The sequence below is a fragment of the Henckelia pumila genome, chromosome 3, assembly GCF_033568475.1.
Source record: "Henckelia pumila isolate YLH828 chromosome 3, ASM3356847v2, whole genome shotgun sequence".
Lineage (NCBI taxonomy): Eukaryota > Viridiplantae > Streptophyta > Magnoliopsida > Lamiales > Gesneriaceae > Henckelia > Henckelia pumila.
The window spans coordinates 139,088,498-139,107,327 of NC_133122.1; the positions used below are offsets into that span (position 1 = coordinate 139,088,498).

The following is an 18,830-nucleotide window of genomic DNA, read 5'->3' on the forward strand; positions in this document are numbered from 1 at the left end:
AATTTCGCCTATTTTATGTCTTAGTAAATTAATTAAACAATCACTGATAATTGTCTGTTTCTTTCAGTATTTCATAAAGAATGAATTCGCGCAATCCACTATTCTCTATTTCGAACAAAATAAACTGACTGGCAAACTATACGGAATGGTTCCGTAAGTTGAAGATTGTCTGACCTCGGAGAAGATGCTCTACGTGTTAGAAAAATCTCCTCCGAAGAAGCACCAGCGAAATAAGTCCGGAAGAGTTGGCCAAACTTGATACATGGTGGGACCATGATATCAAGGCCAAATGCTATATGCAAGCCTCAATGTCTGATGAACTCCAGAGGCGATTTGAGGACACCGTGAATGCCTGACATTCACGTACAACTCAAGGAACTTTTTGGGCTCAATCGAGAGCTGAAAGGTTCGCTACTGTGAAAGAGCTAATGACGTGTCGCATGCATGAAGGGACTTCGGTCCGTGATCATGGGGTACGAGTGATTTGGATCATACAGAAGTTGGTAACCTTGATTTGGTGTTGGAGCATGAACTCAATGTGGACTTATATTTCTCTCTCTTCCTTCTTCGTTTGACGGATTTGTGGTGAATTTCAATATGAACAAGATAGAGAGCCTCCCTTGAAGAGATGTTCAATGCTTGTAACATATGAAGCCACTTTAAAGAAGGATAAACCAGTTCTCTTGGTGGGCCCTCTCTTCAGCTAAAGGGGCCAAGTACAAAGTAAGAAACGTCTGCTCCACCCAAGAAAATCGGACCCAGAAGAAGAACAAGACAAAGGCTTCAAACATGGAAAAGTCCAAGGATGTTGCCATCACTGCAAGAAACCCGGTCATTGGAAACGTAACTGCAAGGAATATCTAGAGCAGTTGCGAACTGCGAAGGGTAGTTCTATATTGAAATAAATGTTTCACTTAATACTACTTCTTGGGTATTGGATACCGATGTGGATCACACATTTGCAATGATTTGCAGGTGATGACAAGAAGTCGCAAGCTTAGAATGGGTGAGACCCAGCTGAGGCTCGAAATGGTTCTAGAGTTGAAGCTAAAGCTGTGGGAGATGTTTATTTAATTTTGCAGAACGATTTTAAGATTACTTTTGAGAGATGTTTAATTTGTTCCAGATTGATTAAAAACATTATTTCTGTTTCTATGCTTGATAGAGATGGTTTTTCTTGCAATTTTGTGAATGAGATTTGCAATATTACAAGAATGAATGTTTGATTGGAAATGACAACTTGAAAACGATCTATATAACTTAAAATTAAAAGACGTTCCAATAAATTATGTTGATAAACCGTAACAACGAACAAAAGAAAAATCGATAGTCAAAACCCGGCAAACCTTTGGCATGCTAGGCTAGGTCATATTTCCTCAAGGAGGATGAACAAGTTAGTGGAGAGGCATGTTTGATATGTCTGATATTAACTCTCTACCTACTTGTGAGTCTTGCCTGAAAGAAAAATGACTAAATCTCCTTTTAAGGGAAACCTGAGCGTAGTCAAAATCTGTTGGATTTGATCCATTCAGATGTTTGTGGTCCATTTAGAAATTGGTACTCAATTTGGCCACACCTACTCATTACCTTTACTGATGATTATTCGAGGTATGGGTATTTATTTAATGAAATATAAGTCTGAAGCATTTGAAAAGTTCAAAGAATTCAAGGCTGACGTAGAAAACAAGCTAGTATAAGTATATTTAATGCACTTCGGACGGATCGAGGTGGAGAATACTTAAGTACCGAGTTTTTTGGAATATCTGAAAGAGAATGGATTCTCTCTCAGTGGACTCCTCCTATGACACCTCAGCTGAATGGTGTATCGGAGCGTCGTCGTATCGAACTTTGTTGGGAACATGGTTCGATCACATGATGAGCTTCACTGGAGCTTCCACCTTCGTTTTGGGGCGACGCGACTTGAAACGACCGGTATTGTTGTTGAACAACGTCCACACCAAAGCAGTGGATTAAAACACCATACGAGTTATTGGAATGGCAAAGCTCCTAAGTATTCGTAATTGAGGATTTGGGGGATTAGTCCGGCTTACGTGAAGCAGACAGTGGGATGATAAGTTGGAGATAGTCGATACACGATGTTTTTTTTGTAGGGTATTCTGAAGAATTCAAACGGGATTTTATTTCTATCATCCTACTGAAACAAAAAGTGTTTGTTTCAAGGAATGCCAACCTTTCTTGGAGAAGGAGTTCTTTATTGGATAAGAAAGAGCAAGATGATGGAACTCGAACACGAAGAAATTCGAGAATAAAACCCGAAGATACAAAATAATTGATCCTACACCTCAGGAACCATTGATGGACCACGCCAATACCTAGAATGATCCGAGAGGACTTCTAGACCTTCCCTATTCGATATGGGTCTTCTTCTTGACGGGGATCAAGATGAAACCCGACGTTGGATGTGATCCAAGAAACTTCAAGGAAGGCAATTTCTGATGGCAGATTCAAATTTATGGCTTGAACGCTATGCATGTCGGAAATAGATTCAGATGCATACAAACCAAGTTGGGTCGTTTAGTAGATCCTCCCGATGGAAAAAATTAACCACACTTTGTTCCAATAGGGTGTAAATGGATCATTACCTTACAATGAGAAAGCCTTGGTCCACGATGGTAAAGGGAGTGGGGATTGACCAACAAGGTACGATTGGCGGCGAATGGGATAAACTCACAGACAAGGAGTTGACTATGATGAAACCTTTATCACCAGTTGCAATGTACAAGTCCATAAGAATCCCTTATTACCATAGCTACTTGGTTATGACTATGAGATATGGCAAATGGATGTAGAAAGACTGCATTTCTTAATGGAAACATTTAAGGAAGAGATCTATATGACGCATAAGGCCTGAGGGATACACATCCATGGGAAGCGAGCATTAAGGTAATGGCAATGCTTCAGAGATCAATACTATGGTCCCCTCAAACAAGCTATCAAGAACGTTGGAACCAGAAATTTGATGAAACAATAAGGGGATTTTGGTTTCATCAACGAACCCAACCGGAGGAATCGTGTGCGTGTAGACAAGAAATATTAGTTAAGGATGCTTGTGACCTTCTTAGTTCATTATGTTGGATGACATCCAACTCATTGTGAATGATGTAGTGAGAGTTGCAGTCAACAAAGATAAATGGTTATCAGGTAAGATTCTCGATGCAGGATTTTGGGTGAGGCCGTACCTATATCCTGGGAAAACTAGATCTATAGAATTTGGTAGATCTAAGAGAATGAATGGACTCACGTCAAGCAACCTACATCGACACCATATTGAAAACGGTTTTCAATGGATGGGTCCAAGAGAGGACATCTACCTATGTGTCATTGATGTTTCTCTATCCAAGTTCTATGTGTCCCAACGACAGATGAAGACGAAAGAGAAAATGACACATGTACCAAATGCAACAGCCATAGGTCGAATCATGTATGGGATGATATCTACCAGACCGGATGTAGCAATTGCTACTGAGTGTCGAGCAGATATCAAGCAAATCCCTGTCAAATGCATTGGAAAGCCCTTGAAGAACATTCCCTAAAGCAGTACTTTACGAAGGACTAAGAATATATTCATAGAATTATGGAGGAAGAGAACTGAAATTGGAAAGGCTATACCGACTTCAGAGCTACCAAAGTGACGTGAATGACTCTAAGTCAAATCCTCTGGATTTGTGGTTCAATGCTCAATGGCGGTGCTTGTCTCTTGGAAAGAGTACCAAGTCATGACACCACAGCGGATTCCACACCACTGAGGGCAGAATACATTGCAGCATCATCTGCTGCTAAAGAGGCCGTTTGGATGAGGAATTTCGTCCAAGAGTTGGGCGTCATTCCTGAAGTTGTTGGTCCAGTCCCGGTGTACTGTGACAACACGGGTGCCATTGCTCAGGCAAAGGAACCAAGGTCTCATCAAAGATCCAAACACGTACTGAGAAATACCACATCATCCGGGAGATCGTGGAAAGAGGAGACATCACGGTCGAGAGAGTGGCCTCTGCAGACAATATCACTGATCCACTTACTAAGCCCTTGCCAGGACCATATTTGACAAACATCGCGAAGCAATGGGACTGCGTAGTATGACTAGTTGACTTTAGGGCAAGTGGGAGATTGATAGAGTGGTGCCCGGTGAGCCAACTTGTGGCTAAGGGCTTTGATGACTCTATGTATAAACAATCTTTTGTTTAATATAATTTACACTTTTATAAAGGCAATGACTTTATCTTTCTTCATATTGTTATATTGTGATATACTATTGTGTTTTGATAAAGACCTTGAATATACTATAGTGTATGTAAGATGTGGTAGTACATGGGGATGACTATCATGAAACACATCTTATAATCACTGTATATTCTAAACAGTTCCTAGTCGATTGAGCCGTTCGTTAATAAGGATAAGGATCGCTCGAGATTGAGACTAGCATTTGCGATGCCGAGTATCACGTTTCATTGGTATGGAACATAGAGATGTTCAAAGCATGCAAATGGATATTCATACGATGAATGATCGAACTACCCTATCCGGACTTTCCAAGTGGTTATCACTTATCGAGTGGATAAAGTCCGCGGTTTGGTTGTACACCATCAGTCCTTACTACTTGAAACATCATTGAGACTCTATATGCTAGTACTGTACTTTGACTCATTTATCGACTCTATTGGGGTCATCAGGTGTCGGGATTGGGTACAGTTACAACACATATAGGAGTCGATGCTTTGTTGTCAAGGATTCACCACATACTTGCGAGTGTGGATATCCTATGCAATCTGAGGAGATATTAGTGTGACGAATCTCTGGCCAGAGTACATGATGTGTTTTAAGAAATGATTTCTTAGTAGCACATGCGATGTCACTATTTGATCTTCAAGATGTATTGCATAGTTATCGAATCTTGAACGACTCTCGATTTACCAATGGTTGTTGATTCGATCGGGATATATGGATGAAGGGACCGTACTGTACGCTAACTAAAATCTATTGGTTCTTGCAGGCACTATCAGTGATACCTAGGGAATCATGGGGCGATGTTGCTAGGCGCTCTTACCATGATTCGATGGGCAAGTCGGAAATTATTGTTCCGAGTCACAAGGAGTTGTGAGCCCACGGCTAACTGTATCCCTGAACCATTGAGGATCACACAAGTAATGGATTTTTAATCCCCGTTGAGATAGTTAAATTTAAAGAGTTAAATTTAATGAACAAAGAAGTGGAACTTCTTATTTAAGAGTAGAGGAGTAAGATTTCCTAAAATTACATAGGGATGGGCATTTTGGAAACCACTGAATTCGGATTCAGAAAATTTATCTTGACTTTAAAAGATGCAGAAATGGTTTCTGTGCACATTGGTGAAATTGGTTTATCAATCTGAGTCACGATGAATTTTATATTAATTTCTGAACATGCGGGCTTTGCTTGTCAGGCTTGAACTTATTACTAATTGGCCCTAAGCTGTTAGCAGCCCACATTATAAATAAGTTATTGTAGTACAGAAATTATACAACAGAGGCTCAAAATTTTCGAAAGCCCAGCTGTGTGTTTTTAAAAGTGGCCGCCCCCCCCTTTCTCCTCTCTTTGCTCGAAAAATTCCAGCCTGTGAATTTTGAATTTGCAATCTGGTTTAACGGATCAAATTCGTTAATTCTCTTCGTAGAAACTTCTGATAGATTTTCTAGTGCAATCTATCAGAGGGATTAAATTTCCGTTCGTGGACCTGATTGAAGAATTGTTCGTCCATCAGTTCCTGGGATATACAACAAGAGCAGAGTAATCTGTTGGTGTCCATAATCTCGTTTTGAGATTGGAGGGAAAAATTTAATTGTTATTTAATTTTTACACGCACAATTTAATCGTGAAGTTTTGATACCTATTATGGAATCGTTCCATATAAAATTTTTAAACTTCCGCTGCACCGGGTATCAATTTGGATTGATCTGATCACCGTTCTCCAACACTCTAACTCTATCTAATATGTGCGAATAGAAACTTATTGAATCTCATCCAAACCCATTATAGATGTATCTTTGGATTCATCTATCGCACAAACCTTGGTGTGAAATCTTTTGGGGACAGAACGAAGCACTTTGGATACAAGTCTCTTCGTTTGAAATAGAATCACCAAGAACAGATGCTTTATTTGCAAGGCTCTTCAATCTTCCATTATATTCCATGATGGTTCCTTCGTTGAATCCCCTCCATTCCTCATTTTTCTCAAATTATGATAGTTATGAGAACGCATCCCTTTGTTTGACTTAACACTTACTTGCCGAGCCTTCACAATGGGTTTGTTAGATTTCTCCTCATGAATCCCTAGCACATAGAGAGATTACAAAAGTACCAATTAGATTAAACATATTTCCATATCAACAAGAATAAACAAACATAGCATTAAGTAGTGCTTTAGAGTTATAAATATGCCGCTAATATTCTCCACGGCTGTCCATTGTGCATCTTGGCTTTGGTCCTGGGTACATCATCATCTCTCATAGGTGGTGACCAACCGTCAAGAACAACGTTGCCAAGCCCTGGACTCAAATGGATTGAATATGTACATGCTCATCTTCAATTTCCAAGGGCCGTAATTTGTTCCAGCCAAAATAGGTGGACGAATTGCACATGTGTAACGGCCAGTGTCCATAACTAACCTGTAACACAAACCAGGAACTCAACTTAGTAAACTCAAGTGGTGGCTCTGATCGCCACGTAGAAACTTAAAACGGTGTACTGTGGGTTGGTTATGTAAAATAGGCAGTGTTGTCCTGTTGTGTTGTAACACCTCTGATCAAGACAACACAGTGCAGCGTAAATTTAAAGCGCTAAATAAAACACAAGTAAATAATTTTGCACGAATATAAAAACTCGTGCGGGTGCCTTAGGGCTAAATATTACTAGTAAACGTAAGATCAGTCTTACAAAGTAATCCTAGTAATTTTACGAAAAGTCATTAAATCCTAAATTTCTCAACAAGTTGAGAAATCAAACTTGCATCCTAAAATACAACAGAGTATAAAAGAAATTGGATGCAACTCCCGTAGCCTAAATTGAAGAGATAGAAAAGATCTTCAACAACACAGTTCCCACAGTGTTGTCTCTGATGTTTTCAACACGAACGGCAACACGGGGACATGCAACAATGATGGTTGCAAACCTTGCTTCAGAGTTCTTCAAATTCTTCAACAGAATTCTTCAGAGTATGCGCAGTATATTATCGTCTGAAGTCTCTCTAAAACTTGTGCGTGAAAACCCCTTATATAGATAAGCGTTCAAATCTTGAAGTTTTCCTTAGATAGAGTCCTACAAGAATAAGTAACACTCTTTTAGTAGGAATAAACTCTATCAAATCTTTGTAAATCAAATCTTGATAATATCAAATAATATTATATCAATTAATCACCTTATCAAGATCCGATTTAAACTTTGGCAAATATATCTTTAGAATATTCAAAAATATACACTCAATATTTATCAAATATATTATCTTGTCTAGGAAGAAAAATCGAATAATACCAATTAATACAAAGGCCGAAATTTCAAGGAATAAGATTCCTTTCAATGATATTCATCTTGCTTAGCTGTTTATATATGCCTTCTTCGAATTTGATTTCTGAATTCATTATGCAAGTGTTCGTGTTGCTTTGTTGTTTATGTCTACCTCGATTACTTTGTTGTTTATGTTTTCTTTGATTTTGATTTGCGAATTCATTATTGCCATTCATGTTGGTTTACATGGTTCGATCGCTAGGTTTCTAGTAAAATCTGGCCTAATTTCAAATGCTCTCATTTAAGACAATTCAAAGATCTTTTTTTTTTTTTAAAGTTTGAGATGAGAAATACCATTCCACTGTGATGAAGAACTCATATTTTGGTGCCGATATATTATGTACGGTGTTGAATTAGCAAGATTGGGATACAATTATTAGGTACGGTGCCACATGTTTGGAGTACCAATGATGACTATTGGATATGGATTGAGTGTAATACCTGTTGAAAGTTGGAAATGTTGACCGAAAACCTACCAACCATTTAATATGTTCACATGCATTGTCTAAAATTGTGGCTGAAGAAATCAGAATTGATTTCTTTTGTGAAGGCCTTTCACACGGAGGATGATGTCTATAAATAGAGCTCCCCATTCATCAGATTATGTATCCCACAGCGCAGAGAGCAAAGAAAAATGAAAAAAATAAAAAGAGAGAGTTTCTTGGGTTTTCTTGAGTGTTCTCTTGTGTGAGTTAGAGAAATATTTTTCTCGGTAATATTCGGGTGTTGGGATCGGGTGAGAGATATAGTGTTTTGTACACTTGTAATATTTCTCCGATTATAAATATTTGCAACAGCTCCGTGGACGTAGCTTATATTGGGTTAACCACGTAAATCTTGGTGTTCTTGTTGATTGTTTTATTCCGCAATTATTATCGTCATGATCGCTCCGGCATAATCCATAACAACTGGTATCAGAGCTGTTACGGTGTCCGGAATCCTTGGTGAAAAATTTCTTAAAATTCTGAGTATGCTCTGTGGTTGCAGCTTTGTCTGATCTTCCACATCAGAAAAGATTTTTTGAAATTTTATTAAGGCAGTAGAAGCGATGGCCGAAAGTGATGGATCGGGACTGGGAATCAATAAGTTCGACGGTACAAATTTCACGTTCTGGCGGTTACAGATTAAAGATTATCTGTATAGCAAGAAGCTACATCAACCTCTATCCGGGGTAAAGCCAGAAAATATGGAGGATGATGAGTGGGAGCTTCTTGACCGACAAGTGTTAGGGGTAATATGATTGACCCTAACAAAGAACGTGGCACACAATGTGGCGGAGGCAAAAACCACGAAGGAGATGATGTCCATTTTGTCGGATATGTACGAGAAGCCATCAGCAAACATCGGTTGAAATTAAATTTAATGATGAAATTCGAGCACTTATTCTTTTGGCGTCTTTACCAAATGCTTGGGAGACGATGCGGGCAGCGGTTATCAATTCTGCTGGAAAAGAAAAGTTAAAATTCAATGATGTCAGAGATCGAATCCTTGGTGAAGAAGTTCGCAGGAGGGATTCGGGAGAAGCAACACCATCGAGATCTGCCCTAAATCTCGAAAACAGAAGTAGGGGCAGGAGTAGCGAAAAAGGCTCTAACCGATGGCGTGGCAGATCCAAATCAAGAACTGGAAAAGACAAAAATACCTTTGAAAAGAAATTGAAGTGCTGGAGCTATGGTGAAACTGGTCACATGAAAAAGGACTGCAGATCACCCAAGAATAATGCAAATGCTATTACTGAGGAAGTACACGATGCTTTAGTGTTATCCATGGAAAGCCCTATTGACTCTTGGGTTATGGATTCGGGAGCTTCGTTTCATACCACTGGTAATCATGATGTATTCGATAATTACATTGCGTGAGATTACGGAAAGGTTTTCCTGGCTGATGGAAAACCTTTGGAGATTGTTGGTATGGGAGATGTCCGGTTGAAAATGTCAAATGGATCTGTCTGGAAAATCAATAAAGTCAGACATGTACCAAGACTGACGCGGAATCTGATCTCCGTGGGACAGCTCGATGATGAAGGTCATAAAGTGACCTTTGGTGATGGCTCTTGCAAAGTGAGCAAAAGAGCCATGATTATTGCTCGAGGAACGAAAACTGGAACCCTGTACATGACTTCCAGTTGCAGAGACATATTAGCAGCTGTGGATGCTGGTGCTAATTCAAGCCTATGGCTTAGTAGGCTTGGAGATACGAGTGAGAAGGGAATGAAAATGCTTGTTTCAAATGGAAAGCTACCGGTATTAAAGATCGTTGAATACAAGCCGTGTGAAGCTGTATTATTTGAAAATCAGAAAAAGGTGAGCTTTTCAAAAGAGGTTAGAGAACCGAAATCGGCGGATTTGGAGCTGGTACATACTGACGTATGTGGACCATCTCCTGTGAAATTCCTTGGAGATCACTCAAGATATTATGGCACTACTGTTGACGATTCGAGCAGGAAATTTTGGGTTTATTTTTTGAAAAATAAATCAGATGTTTATGAGACCTTTAAACAGTGGGAGTTAGCCATGAAAGATGTGATGGATTCACTGTCATCCAATCACATGTGGGAGTTGTCAGAACTTCCTGAAGGTAAAAAGGTTTTACATAGAAAGTGGGAGTACCGGTTAGAACACGATGGTAGCAAGCGGTACAAAGAAATCCTTGTTGTAAAAGGTGAAAAAGAAGTCATTGATTACACTGATATTTTCTCTCTGGTGGTAAAGTTAACTACTATCAGGACTGTATTTGGATTGATGGTAAAAGAATATTTGCATCTGGAGCAGTTAGATGTAAAGACTGTGTTTTTTCATGGTGAGCTAGATGAAGAAATGAATCAATCACAGGGATTTAAAGTACGAGGGAAAGAGAAAATGATGTGCAAACTTCAGAAAAGCTTGTACGGTCTCAAACAAGCTCTAAGACAGTGGTACAAAAAGTTTGATGGTGTAATGAATAATGATGGTTTCCCGAGGTATCATGTTGATCACTGGTGTTATGTGAAGCTTGATGGTTCTTATATCATGCTACTGGTATATGTAGATGATATGTTGATAGAAGGAGTTTATCTGAAGGAGATTGATAAACTAAAGATAGAATTTGCAATGAAGGATTTGGGTGCTGCAAAACAAATCCTTGGAATCGGGATCCTTAGAGATCGGGTGAATGAAGTCCTGAAGCTTGAAAAGATTCCTGAAAGTAAAAATCCTGCTGATATGTTCACGAAGGTGGTGACCACTGACAAACTGAAGTTGTGCTCGACTTCAGTTGGACTACAAGCGTAAATAAGAAAGGTATGAGTTGCTGCATTGACTGTGTGAAGCCATGATTGAAATCAAGTCTTCAAGTGGGAGATTGTTGAAAGTTGGAAATGTTGACCGACAACCCACCAACCATTTAATATGTTCACATGCATTGTCTAAAATTGTGGCTGAAGAAATCAAAATTGATTTCTTTTGTGAAAGCCTTTCACACGGAGGATGATGTCTATAAATAGAGCTCCCCATCATCAGATTATGTATCCCACAGCGTAGAGAGCAAAGAAAAAATAAAGAAAGAAAAATAGAGAGTTTCTTGGGTTTTCTTGAGTGTTCTCTTGTGTGAGTTAGAGAAATATTTTTCTCGGTAATACTCGGGTGTTGGGATCGGGTGAGAGATATAGTGTTTTGTATACTTGTAATATTTCTTTCGGTTATAAATATTTGCAACAGCTCCGTGGACGTAGCTTATATTGGGTGAACCACGTAAATCTTGGTGTTCTTATTGATTGTTTTATTCCGCAATTATTATCGTCATGATTGCTTCGATATAATCCATAACAATACCCACACCATAGATCTCATTAACTGTTATAGATCCAGTATTTGAGTTGAAATGGGCTGGAAATGGGTTGTTCTTGCCCTGGGTACTCCCTTTTAAGTTTTAGTGGGTGGGTTTAATTCCCATTCGTCAATTACATTTTTCATGATTTTAAATGTATTTGTTTCATTTGTGTTATCTGTTTTGAATGTTTTGTTTTTTTGTAATTGTAATTAATAATTAATGATTAATCGAATAATAAGTTATGTTGTCTCTAAAGTTAAAAAATTTTAAGTTTTCATTTGTATCATGAAAGTTCACAGAATCATCCTCCCATTTTTTCTTTGTTAATCTGGGATGAGATTCTCATGGATTTCTACGCGGCTTAATTCTCTTTTCTTGCTAAAATACAAAGACTTTTGATTATCATGAATTGTTCATGTATATTTGTTGAAAAAATAATTTTCTATCTTCTTTATTTTATTAAAAGTGGGGCTAGGTTAGAATCTGATTTAATATGATGTTTCAATTTTGACCTCAAATAATCTATTGAGTGAAATTCTGTTTATGATTTTAAGAGTAATATTATATGACCAATCACCCCAGTCATATCATGTTGCATGCATCATATTAAGTTTTGTATACTCATATTTACGTACTGGGCGTTATTCGCTCACGTCCCTAGTATTATATTAGTCACCCCATTCCATGGGGCAGGTATCAGGCTGGATGGAGCGGGTGGATCAAAGGATGGTTAGTTACGTTGCAGGTTCTAGAGATGCCATGAGTCATTTGCTACAGTCGGTTTCATTTGTATATATTTTGGATAAAAACACTTGAGTATATTATATCGGTTGTGTTCCGCCGGTTTATCTTGTATTTAGTTTCCGCAATAAACTCTGTTAAGCTTGAATAATCACTGTTATATTTAATAGGGGAAAATTGCATATATCACTCTTGTTAAATCCCGTGTTAGCTAATAACCCCCTGTGAAAATTTTTTAAGCTAATAACCCCCTGTGATTCTAGATTTGTAGCATACACACTCTTTTCAGCTAAAAAATGACGAAAATACCCCTACATAAAATAAATGATAAATTAAATAGTTCATAAAAGTCAAGGGCATTTTCGTCATTTTTTAGCCAGAAGGGATGCGTATGCTACAAATCTAGAATCACAGGGGGTTATTAGCTTAAATTTTTTTCACAGGGGGTTATTAACTAACACGGGATTTCACAAGGGTGATATATGCAATTTACCCTATTTAATATTAAGCTAATTTCATGCTTAAGACTGCTAGTTAGTATGTGATACGGACGGGTCACTACAGAACACCTTGATTCTATTGTCGCAAAAAAGTTCGATGATATGGACCAGATGGTTGCTAAAACCATGGAATGCATGGAGGAAGTACATAAACTGATGATCACCGTCATGAGTTATATAAGAGGTGAGATGAGCAAAATCAAGTCCAATGAAGAATCTGTGCCAAAGATTATCGAAAAGTCTCAAGAGCAAACAATTACACTTATACTGTTTGATTTAAAATCTAATGAATACAAATGTTAATTCACATGTTGTTGCCAAGAAGAGGGTCTGAAAAAATGAAATGACACATGCGGAATGAGTCACCTCACCCGACGGGCTACGAATTGGACGGTCGCCATGAGTTCTGCTGATGACCTTGAGGTTTAAATTTTTGTAATGTATTTTTGAAGGTATCACGCAAGGAATCGGCCCTCTTGACATGATGAGTAGCATGAATTCGACTTGAAATTTGTCGATATTTGCATGAGGGAGGTGGGGGCTTCTCCTTTATGAGCACATAATTCCCTATAGAACATCTTGGATCACTTTACCAAGGAAAATGGCTTTCCATTTCGAATTTCCAATGCCCGTGGATGCCACACGATCAATGGTTTTGATGAAGATAATATTATTCTTCTTTTAAGATCAATGAATTGGAGGAGAAAAGTTGTGATGGTGATTGATGGATTATTTGTTTTTCAATTTTGTAGTCGATGGAAAGATGCATGGAAGGAATATGATATAAAATTTATTATTAAATTTGAAGTTTTAAATCCGGCTGCATTTCTTGATATGCAAAACATAATATGTATAATGATGGTTATGCGTTCGATTACACATTTAGTGTGTGTAAATTTCATTGTACATATAACTTAACTTCATTGATATATTCAAAATATCAGCTTATTATATTTCCTAGCAAGATTCAAATTAATTAACATTTTTTTAGACTAGTCTGTCGCACAGGGTTTGTCTAATGTGGTTTACCTGACTAGCGTAGTTTGCAGGCTATTGCGTTAGTCCGAAAGTATGCCCAGAGCGCACCAAAAAGTAACGGTTGCGGATTCCTACGTCACCAAAATAATAATAATAATAATTAACACTCACCATGAAAAAAAAAAGGAAAAGAAAAGAAGAAGACGAGGGCATTAGAATAAGGGGGTGTGTGGATACAACACGCCTGCTTCTAACATTGGGTTTCGTCTCTATTTGAATCAACTTTAATGTTGTCTCTATCGCTAGATTCCAGACTTGTCCCTTATAGTTGCTGTTCAATATAACTATCAGGGATTAAAACTTGTCACTATATATGCATCTTTTATAGCGCAAAAGCACCTTATATTGAATAAAAATAGGACTCTTATCATCTAATGAATAATGATAATGTAAATAGAAGTATTAGTATAAGCATTCCAAATAGGTGATTTTAACTATTTCCGGAGGGGATCAATGTAATTCAAAACTCGCCAACCTTTTTAAACCCGAACCCCATTCCACAATTCCTTAACATTCCCACCACCTCCAGACACCATGGTAGCCATCACCACCACCACCACGGCCGAATCCGCCTCCAGTTTTCCTCAGAAGTCGGAATTCTACCCAGATCAAGTGTTGGTCTCACCACCAATACACGACGGCCTCGAGTTCTGGCAGTTCATGATCGCCGGTTCCATTGCTGGTTCTGTCGAACATATGGCCATGTTCCCCGTGGACACCCTCAAAACTCGCATGCAGGTTCTTTCTTCTTCATGCAAAACCCCCGCCATTTCTCTCAAGCAGTCCTTCGGCTCCATTGTCAAACTAGAAGGGTTCGGTGGCCTGTATCGTGGCATTGCTGCGATGGGATTAGGCGCTGGTCCAGCCCATGCTGTCTACTTCTCGGTCTACGAGTCTTGCAAGAAACTACTCTCTGCAGGAAATCCCAATAACTCAATGGCTCATGCAGTTTCTGGGGTGTTTGCTACCGTGGCGAGCGATGCTGTCATTACACCGATGGATGTGGTGAAGCAACGGCTGCAGTTAAAGGGCAGTCCTTACAAGGGAGTGTCTGATTGTGTCAAGAAAGTGTTGATGGAGGAAGGATTTGGAGCTTTTTACGCAAGTTATCGGACAACGGTGGTGATGAATGCCCCTTTCACTGCTGTCCATTTCGCTACCTACGAGGCTGCTAAAAGGGGCTTGACGAAAGTGTCACCCGAGACCGGGCGTGACGAAGAGACTTTGTTGGTGCATGCAACTGCTGGTGCGGCAGCCGGTGCGTTGGCTGCAGCCATAACCACGCGCTTGATGTTGTCAAAACTCAGTTGCAGTGCCAGGTGGAGGATTCCTATGGTTCTTGGATTGTTATGTGAATGTCCTTTTTCTTTTTTTCTCTTTTTTTGATCTGTCCACTTTCTGATATGATCGAACAGGGTGTTTGTGGGTGTGATCGATTTTTGAGTAGCTCGATAGGAGACGTTATTCGATCGATCTTGAACAAGGATGGATATACTGGACTGATGAGAGGCTGGATTCCTAGAATGCTATTCCATGCACCAGCTGCTGCAATCTGCTGGTCTACATATGAATCTGTGAAAAGCTTTTTCGAAGAATTTAATGGAAAAGAATAGCTCTCTGAATAGAGAAAGTTGTTTACTTCAGTTGGATGTCGGTTGAGCAATTAGCTTCTTATATTGTACAGATGATATTTTTAGCTCAAGGAAGATTCAAGCTGTATATCATCAAAATAAGCGTACATGCCAAATACTTGAGTTATCTCGCTCCATAAATATAATTAACAGAAAGCCTTGCGTTTTCTTTTTTTTTTCCGTTTTGTTAAAATTCACATTTGTCACACACTTGAACCGACAGGCACTTAATATCAGCACAACACTTTAATTGGTTGTGCATAAGTGATCACAAGTACAAGAAGCGAGAATGAAATGATAGAAAGGATCCACACGTAACAACAATTTCATGGTTTTAATACTTCTCTACGCTTATCCCATCTCTAAGAACCTCGTACGCGTCTCTACTTCGAGATTTCTTCATACCAGCAGTGAAATGGAGTTTTGCTTTCTCAGATGATATGCAAGTCACTTTGACCCAAACAATCACCTTAGTTTTAATTCCCTCAATATCACTCAGTTTACCTTTATCCAGATAACCAGTTACCACAGTTGTGAAACGAAGAACAGATGAATCTTTGTAACCAACTTCGCATGCTGACGGGATGTAAACAGTAAGCTTTCTTGTTTCTTCATTGAACTCATAATTGGTGGCATCACGAGGGAAAATGCCTATGGCTAGGTCATACTCCTTCAGGAGTTCGGGCAATGGTTTTTGCATTTTCCCTGGAAAATAACAGGTTCCATATGTTGAATGTGTAATACAACCGCAAAATAAGAAAAATAAAAATAAGCCATGGATGAGTGAGAAATCTTTTGTTTAAACAAGCAGACAAATCATGAAGCAAAAACAGAGAAAATAAAAAGAACTTACCTTTGATTTTGTTAACCAACCATTTGGCCCCTCCTTCGATGCTGGTCGATACTGACTAAAATAAAAATTAGATCAAGTAGATTAGCGCAAAGGAAAATGCAGAGCACGTTAATACCAATCATAGCTTAAAATCTCTTGAAACTTGTAGTTTAGATGCTTATTCAAGCTTCGTGATTGTAGCCACCAGCTTTTATTGATCCAGCACATACTCCACATATATTTGAGAAAACCCTCGACAGTCTAAATCAATTATCTACCGTCTCTTTATAATTCTCAACAATGGGGAACAGAATAAAACCCACAAAAAGATTAGTATATTAGCAGGTAGTACAGTAACAACACAACTTGAATATTAGAATCAATACAATAATCTAGAACCACTTTCGATCATTGTATAAGCAAATCAATCGTTGATCCCAACAGTCCCTCCTAGCAGCATTGTACCAATTTGTATCTCATAGAAGTCCAAGAGGAGATCTTGACCCTTTTACAATCATAGAACTAAATGTTTGTAGTCACAGACTATGGTCATCATGAATCACAAATATTTTGAATCATATACCATGCTAGCAGAGTATCTTTTGACAGATAAACTAGAGGCAATCCAAACATTAGGTTCTTCCCAGAACCTTTGGTACCACCCATTCCCCTCATTCAACTCATCATCGAAAACATGGGCGGCTGTCATACGGAGATTTTGCAAAAAAAGAGCAAATTCCAGGTATGGAGATATCAGCCCACCATGAAAAGTTAAGGCCAGTTTGGTCTCATCACCTTTGATACGAACAACACATTACAGGCTTATATGGAAACATGATATTTTGGGAAACAAGTAATTAAATTATTATAATCACGGCATAAAAATGACAACATTAAATAACCCACATCTGCGATCAAAACTTAAAATTCAAAACTTTTAACATCATAAAACCGAAATCAAAGTGACCTGAATTTGACCTAAAATTCAGGTCAAATCTCTACAATAAAAAAAAAAAAAGAAATCATTACCCAAATACTCTAAACCTCATCTGAAAAAGCAAATGAAAACGATTGCTGAATTGTAAAACGCAAATGAAATACAGAGTTTTACATTAATATCATCGCCAACTGAGCCAAATTCCTTGTTCGCTTTCTGACCCAACCAATACGAACCAACCTTGTTCAAGATTTGATCCATTGACAGCCACCAAAAATCAATGTCTTACATCTATTGTTTGAGTCTTTCACCCCTATTTCTCTCTATTTCTCTCTCCCCTCGAGGCCTAATCCTCCCCTGTACTTCATTCAGTCTTTTAATAATTATAATTATAATATAATAATTAATAAACTATTACTATTATTATTATCTGTGTAATTGTGATTAGTGTCGTGCGGGGCGTGTATAATTTGGTGATATAATTATTTACCAAATTATATGATTTAGAATTCTTGCAATATATATAAATTTATTTTGGCATTTTTAATCCATTGGAAAAATTTATTTGAAAAATATAATAAAAAATTAATATCATTATGAAATAAAGTTTATACGCTGTATAAAATTTATAGAATTGTATGTTTATATATATAAATATATATATATATATATATATGAGTTCTGTTATGGTGCCCAACACTATATGTATGCCCACTTCATGCCCATCATGTATAATAGATGAGTTGACCGGTACAATAGATGAGTTGACTTGTACATGGTGGACATGAAATGGGCATATAGTGTTGGACACCATAAAAGAACTATATATATATATATATATATAATTGAGGGTCTTTTCGTTGCTATTTTCTTTTTCTTTTTTAAATTACAAATGACATCAAATATTTAAAATTATTCCCGTTTACACGTTCTTACATACTTTTCCACCACGACCACGCCATAAATGAGTTATTATGTTTTTTGAGAGAATAAATGAGTCATTATTAACAAGCTGAAATACGTGATAAAGACTTACCATTTGTTATTAATAATCGGTCATCATACACCATTAGACGAGTAAAAAAATAAACTTCTATATCAACATAAGGCTTGTTTCGGTTTATGTGATTAGTATAATTTGTAAACTATTGTATTAATTCAGAGGTAATGAACATCAAAAAATAACGACAACAAATTCTCACGTCATAAAAAAAATAAACATAAACTTATAGGATAGCTCCAAGTTCGGATCTAATAAAAGTTTTAAATTCAAGTCTGTCTATAATTTTCTATGTTTACTTTGAAGGTGATTTACAAATTTTACTATATAGTATTATAATATACGAATAATAATGATTAATTGTTACGGGTTTCTCGTGGTAAAAAAAAATATTTAATAATAATAGCCGACTCTGGTTCTTTGGATAAAATTATTAAATCAAATTAAGAGTAAGAGATTTATGACAAGTCAAATGGAGCCTAAATTGCAGAAACCATAGTCAGTCATGGATGGATGGAGACATATGAATTGAAGGGTTCAGAGAAAGGAGATTTTTAGTTATTTATTTTGAAAGGAGAAGGAGACTATTCAATTCAATATATTCACATAGATCAATTGTATTATAACTTGAAAATTTATATATTAAAATTTAATTTGTTTTATTTGATAATGAAAGACAAATCACCCCTGGCATGCATATTATATAGACTCGCTAATAATGAGAGAAAGGTGGAATATTACAATAATAAAATAAGGTTTTATGAATTTTCACGTTACAAAAAAATATATA

General features: G+C 37.5%; 1 protein-coding gene and 1 pseudogene across 1 annotated transcript; one reads left to right on the plus strand and one right to left on the minus strand.

Moving 5' to 3' along the window:
• The first annotated feature begins 14,024 nt into the window (after positions 1–14,024).
• LOC140892530 (uncharacterized) lies at positions 14,025–15,268 on the plus strand (annotated as a pseudogene).
• Positions 15,269–15,450: 182 nt separating this feature from the next.
• On the minus strand, positions 15,451–17,372 carry LOC140892234 (uncharacterized protein At5g01610-like). Its single transcript, XM_073301052.1, has 3 exons — positions 17,215–17,372; positions 16,125–16,179; positions 15,451–15,976 (listed from the first exon to the last, which is right to left on the minus strand). The coding sequence occupies exons 1-3, from the start codon at positions 17,299–17,301 to the stop codon at positions 15,606–15,608; spliced, it is 513 nt and encodes a 170-aa protein (XP_073157153.1). The 5' UTR covers positions 17,302–17,372; the 3' UTR covers positions 15,451–15,605.
• Between the last annotated feature and the right edge of the window lie 1,458 nt (positions 17,373–18,830).